The 6248-nt window shown below is 50.8% G+C and overlaps 1 protein-coding gene across 1 annotated transcript; it reads right to left on the minus strand.

Moving 5' to 3' along the window:
- Positions 1–287: 287 nt before the first annotated feature.
- LDLRAD1 (low density lipoprotein receptor class A domain containing 1) lies at positions 288–4577 on the minus strand. Its single transcript, XM_068407006.1, has 6 exons — positions 4557–4577; positions 4110–4164; positions 2397–2528; positions 1834–1971; positions 1157–1285; positions 288–433 (listed from the first exon to the last, which is right to left on the minus strand). Exons 1-6 carry the CDS (start codon positions 4575–4577, stop codon positions 288–290), a joined length of 621 nt encoding a protein of 206 aa, XP_068263107.1.
- Between the last annotated feature and the right edge of the window lie 1671 nt (positions 4578–6248).

Below are 6248 nucleotides of genomic sequence, written 5' to 3' on the forward strand. Positions count from 1 at the left end.
ATCGCATCGATGATGCAAGACGGTGCTTTGCCCATGTAGAAAGGACTCACCTCACATGACAGGAATGTGTGAAGGTGTCCCACAGCCAGTGTCTAGCCTGCAGCATGGGCTGCTGTAGGCTAGAAGCACAGCACTTTGTCCCTGTTCAGTGTCACTGCGTGCTGGTCAGAGCACTGTTGGCAAGGGCTTGCTTGAGCTGAGGCTTCCCGAGTGGGTGGCAGAGCAGGAGGACACCAAGGCTTGAAGGAAGCACCCTGCGATCTGCAGTGCTGTTGTGTGCCAGGACTTCATGGTCTGCAGACATACTCGTCGGACCAGCTGAGGCAGTGCTGGATGCCATCCCGGCACAGCCTCCTGGGGACGCAGGAGCAGTACTCGTAGAGCACAGGGCTGCAGCTCCACCACTCCGACCCGCACAGGGGGCAGGCGGCCACTGGAGGGATGGAAAACAGGGAACAGAAAGGCTTCTGCTGCACTGACTCCTTCCCTCCTTTCTTAGGCAGGTAGCTACCCTTTCATCCCTGGCCAGCTACTGAAAAGCTGCTGGTGATGACCCTGAGTCTGTGAACCCACCAAAGAGGACACTCGCTTGATGCTACTTGTGGGAGACAACCAGGGAGCGTGACATTGGGACAATCTTTGTGGCAGACATGCCATCTTGGAAGGAACAACTAGATGTAATGTATTTTTTTAGCAACCTACTCTAGAGAAAGCTGCTGATACATGCAGGTCTTGCCTGAGGTTCAAAACCACAGAGGTGAACAAACCTGCTGCTCATTTTAGTGAGAGACGGATCTACACGGCTTTGAAGCTGCCAAGGCACACTCAGTCCCCCTGGCTCGGAGACATACCTATCTCCTGACCAACGGCCAGTTTGAATGATTGCTGCTGCCTACAGCTACACATCCCAAGGAAACTGCTCTGCACTCAGCAAGCTGCAGAGGAGGAACAACTGTTGGGGATGGGAGCAAAGCACAGAGCCTTTCTCCTCGTGGTTGCCACCAGGCTTTGCCACAGAGCCCTTGGCAGCTGATGGGAGGGAGCCCGCATGGTTCATACTCACGTCCCATCCCAGCTATTTTGTGTTTGAGCAGTGGTTGCCAATCCATCAGCAGAAAAGACCTCTTGCCCAACAGCAACCAGAAGAGAGACTTACAGCTCCCCATCTCGTCAGAGCAGTCTCCGCAGTCGTTCATCCCGTTACACCTCTGATCAGCATAGACCCAGTACGCGGGGTTACTGCAGCGGAACACCAGGTACCCCGGAAGGCTGCGGGGCAAGTCACCTGCAAGGGCGGACACGCAGGACATGCTCAACTCCACCGGGCACAGACGGGCCGGCTCAAATGGGGACAGCAGCTACCAAAGGCTGCTGTCATGGGGGGTCGGTCAGTTGGTCCTTCCCTGTGCGGTGTCAGGGCGTGAATGACGGCGCAGATGGGGAAGCTGCGGTTGGAGAGGGAAAGGGATGCTCATGGCTGAGCCAGACGCAGAGCCTGGGCGTCCCAGGCTTCTGCTTTAATGAGTTTTTTCCAGGATAACTGGACCATAAATTAACCACGTATGCATGCAGCTTAACCAACGGAGGAAAACTGCATCATGGTTTAAAAAAACACCCTAAAAAATCAGAGGAGTTTGGAGTCTTTGATTCCTGGCACTCCCGCTGGGTTTTGGGTAGCACCATCTCTCTGCATCTGCCCTACAAAGGATCTACCAGGCTTATCTGCTCTCGTATGTGTCCAGAAGTGCAGAGCAGGGTTAGAGGGACACCGGCTGCTCTGTCTCACAACAGGAAGACCAGCGCGGGGAGGACGGTGACAACAAACCCGCTTACCACAGAGTTCCTCCTGCTCATCCTCTCCGTTCCTACAGTTGCTGACCCTGTCACAGACCTGGCTGGCCGGGACACAGGTCGCTCTGTTGTCGCACAAGAAGCCTGTTCGGTTGTTGGAGGCTGCGCAGAAGCGGTTCACTGAAGGGAAAGTCAGAAATGCTTTATTTTCCAAAATTTTCATAGGATGAGGAATAGATCAAGGGGAAAAAAGGGGGATTTCTGAAATTCATCTGTTGTTCTGGAAATAACCAGGGGCCAGGATTAATCTCTGGTAGGTTCAAGGCGGAGTCTGAAGACTATACCAGTAGTCTGAAGCATGACCATGCCATCCGGAGTTACCACAGCCCTACGGAGCAGGACACCAGAGCTGAGGAACGGCTCGTGGCGACTTGAGCTGCGCAAAGATGGCACAGCCCCGCATCACTCCGCGAGTCCCCTCCCTTCCTCCTGGTCTGCACTGGGAAGCACCGCTTCACCCATGGTGGTGGACGCGAAGGCTCTTCTCATGCAACACCATTTTCCACCTCCCTTACAAAAAAACCCACGACCCTCTGGATACGAACCTGGCACGCGTAGCAGGAGCCCCAGTGCCACCGCTGAGGTCACGGCAGCAGCGAGGACGAGCAGTGCCACAGCAGAGACGCAGGCACGTCTCCGCGTGCAGCCCGTGCGGGTGCTGCGGGGCTGGCAGCAGCCTGTTGGGAGGCAAGAGCGAGAGGTGAGGGGCTGGGGAAGGGTCCGGCAGGGCCGGGGTGTTTCAGAGGGGAATGGCACAGAGCCACGAGGGTGGTGTTTCAGGGGGCTCTGCATGCAGGACAGGCAGGGGGCCGCTGGGGTTTGGGGGTTGGCAGTTGAGCTTTAATAGCCAAACGACGATGTTAAACACCTCCTCGCAGGGAATTTTGCAGCTTGCGGTGTGGAAGAGCCTGTGCTACCGTTACAGAGCACTGGGACTGAACAGCACAAACGCCATGTCTCCGTCGGAGCTCACCCAACACACTCAATGCAGAAGGGTGGAGGAGGCCAAGCCCCTGCCCGACCCCACGGACAGCAATGCCCTTTTCACAGCAGAAGCAGCCGAAACATGGGGCAGGTCAGTGTACGGCTGGGAAAGGTGCCCTCCCAGAGCCCACGGCAAAACTCCTCGAGGTAAAATTTCATTTTACAGTGCTTTGGGCTTTCTGCCCCAACCAGGACTTTAATGCTCCCACAGAACAAGGCTGCATTATCAGCTCAAAAATGGTGAGAGCTGGCTGAAGGGCAGCCCTTTCCCTCCCCAAAGACATCTCCAGGGTACAAAAGGCAGCAACCTTCCAGGGACTCCAACTTTCAGAAAGTCATCTATGTAAATCAACCCGAATCCAGAAGCTAAAGGCCAAACCCACAGTCATCGCCACAGAAGGGCAGCGCATGTGAGAGCAACCCCGGTCAGCTGCCCTCATCCCGGCTCTCTGCAGTGCTTTGCCTCTAAACCAACGTTGTATTTTCTTGCATTCCTTTGTATTTACAGACCAACAGAAAAAAATAATGTGATCATCTGAGAAACACGTAACCAGTCACTTAAGACAACCCTGCATAGGTAATTGGATTTTGGTATTTCTGAACTTAAAGAGCTTTGATGGAGAAGTTAGAATTCATCTTAGCTGTGCTTTGTATTTACTTAGTTGTTGTGTTATACAAACGCAAGCGAAGGCACGGCCTTTGCTCAACAGCAAAGGGATCCTGGCTGCAGTAACCACCCCCTCCGTCACGCTTGAGAGGGAATGAAACGCAGAACATTTCAGCTTGAAAGAAAAGTGGTAAATTATAGCATGTCTGTGTCTACAAGACACCACCTTTGACCAGAAAGCACAACAGTTGCAAACAGACACAAGTACATAATAATGGCAGTGATGAAATGTTGTTGCAACCCAATGTACAGGTTTGGTATTGATTCTGTTTGAGCTCACCTTCTTAAAATGGTCAAAAGTTGCTGAAGTTTGGTTAATAAAAACGTACAGAAAACCTACAGAAAGGTCATTAGGAGCCTCTTCTGTGCCAGACAAGGATTACTTATCATGCTACTATACTGTAACACTGCCAACTCCAGGCCAACAAAGAACAGCTTAAGTTTATTAATTTTATAGTCCGGGCGTTTTACTACACAGAAGAGGGGGGAAAAAAACCAACATTCTCAACAGACCATAAATACTGCTTGTATTTTACATTACATAGACAGTTTCAATTGATTTATACTTTAATAATAAAAATGTTAAGCTCTGCATTTTATTTGTTACCTCTTTCTTCAGAGAAGGACTTTGTTGAATCAAAAGCAGCTACATCACCATTTCTCTAGAAGGAAAGGAATAAAAGTCTGTTTACAGAAGCAGCACGCAGTAACAACACAAGGTTTGCCTTTCTAGTTCTCATACCCTCTTACCCAGGAATATTTAATGTCTGTCTTTATTTTTACAAATAAAGGTGGAAACATGGCCCAGATTGAATTCACAAAGCAATCAATCAGATCGCCTTTTAAATCTTAGCCACCCATTTGTAAAACAAACACTAATGCCAGTCCAGCGCTTTATATCAATACTTTCCCTTTGTATCAAATTAGGTTAAGTAGAAACAACTCGAAATCTCACAGACAGCAGTATAAAGAGGTCAGACAAACACCACCATCAAAACCACGTGTACTTTAGGAAACAGCTGCACCTAACATTTCCCAAAGAGAAGGACTGTACCTGGGGGTGAGTTTTGTTCATGCTTCCCAGAGCTACAGCCCTCACAGCAGCTCAAAGGACCGCAGGGAGTTTTCTGCACCTTAACACGAGCGATGTTACCAGGATACAAACCCCAACAGAGGCAGGAGAGCAAGGAGCGTGCTGCTGCCCGGGCACGCAAGCAGGAGAGGATGGGGAAGGCAGCGCCGAGACTGTGCTCCAGCTCTGGTCAGAAGCAGGATTTCTGGTTTGCTTCTCATTCCTCCTGGCTCCATCTTGGTTTCACAACAGAGAATCAGGCAAATCGTGAAGGACATGGAGATTTCAGATGCCAAGGACCCCGCTGCCACTCCTGACATTGGTTTGGAAGATGAACGCTCTTTTACTGCATTTACCCTAGTGCCAGTCAGGGAGAACCCCCCTTCGTGATGAAAGCTGGAGGGAAGAGAATCTGACCATTTTCCTGCAAGTCTCCTTTCTCCCCACCTCCTTCCCAAGACAGAGCTGACACACTGCCCTCATAGCAGCATCAGCCCAGACTCCTGCACGATGACCACCCCTCAGCAGAGCTGTGCAGGATACAACCATCTGGAGGAGCTTCCCTGCTTGGGCAATGAGCACAGGCACACCAAATCCTCTGGGGTCCTCTCTTTTACTTGTGCGCTTGAATTTCCAGGCCTGCAGTAAGTCCTGGCAGCTCAGCCTGTTGGTAACACGAACTTACAAATAGATGGCAGCCTTCTAAACTGGCTGCAGGTCTCAGCACAGCACATGCAGAGTGGAGTTCTGCAGCTTCAGGGATAAAATGTCATGAGCGGCAGCTTTGCCACGGATGTGTGGGAAGAAAAAGCACTGGCATAAAGTATTGGAGGAGCCTGTGTTCTTCTCGCTTGAAGGAAGGTCCACAGGGCTCAAGTGCCTCCAAATTGTTGCCACCCGACAGATGACAATTCCTCCCCAAGCACTAGCACAACTAACTTACCAGGGCTTCGGAGGAGAAGCTGGCAGCTACATTGCTGGTAAGTTGGCCACGAGACAGTTGCCTCAAATTGACTCAAAGCACCAAATAATGCCCGACACGGAGGAACTATTATGGCTACTTCCCTCTCCATCCCCACACATACAGCTCATTCTCGATTACATTAACATGGAGGTAATATACGCTTCTCAACAAGGTCCTCTGCCAACCCTGCACTCACCTGTTCGCAGACCGGCCAGAATTAAATACAGCCTCCAGCAGCTCCTCCTTCGGCACGGCAACACCAATTTGTCCAAATCAGAAGATTCGCACAGGAATATGTCACTGTTACGCTTGGTGCTGGAAAGCTCTCCTGTTCTGAGGGGGATTTTGGGTGAAAACACCAAACCCCAAGTAGCAAACAGCCTGCAAGTCTGGGCAGCCGCTGCAATATGGAAGAGCGACAGACTAAGGGTTAAAACCCGCATGTCTTAAATTCTGGATCTGTTTCTCTATAAAAAGGAAGCTTAAGTTTCTACTCGGACTTGATACAGGACCATTTTGAGCACTCAAAAGGCTTCTTAGGTGACTGTGAGTTTGCTGAGAGTCCCACGTAAGAGCCAGGTGGAGCAGGCTAGCTAATGCACACCCCATGAAACAATCCATGATGGAAACGTTTAAAATGTGGAATAAACCCACTCTTGGAGGCAAATGTCCGTAAGACCTGACATCTATCACCATCTATTTCCTACACC

This window comes from Nyctibius grandis, chromosome 8 (genome assembly GCF_013368605.1).
Source record: "Nyctibius grandis isolate bNycGra1 chromosome 8, bNycGra1.pri, whole genome shotgun sequence".
Taxonomy (NCBI): domain Eukaryota; kingdom Metazoa; phylum Chordata; class Aves; order Nyctibiiformes; family Nyctibiidae; genus Nyctibius; species Nyctibius grandis.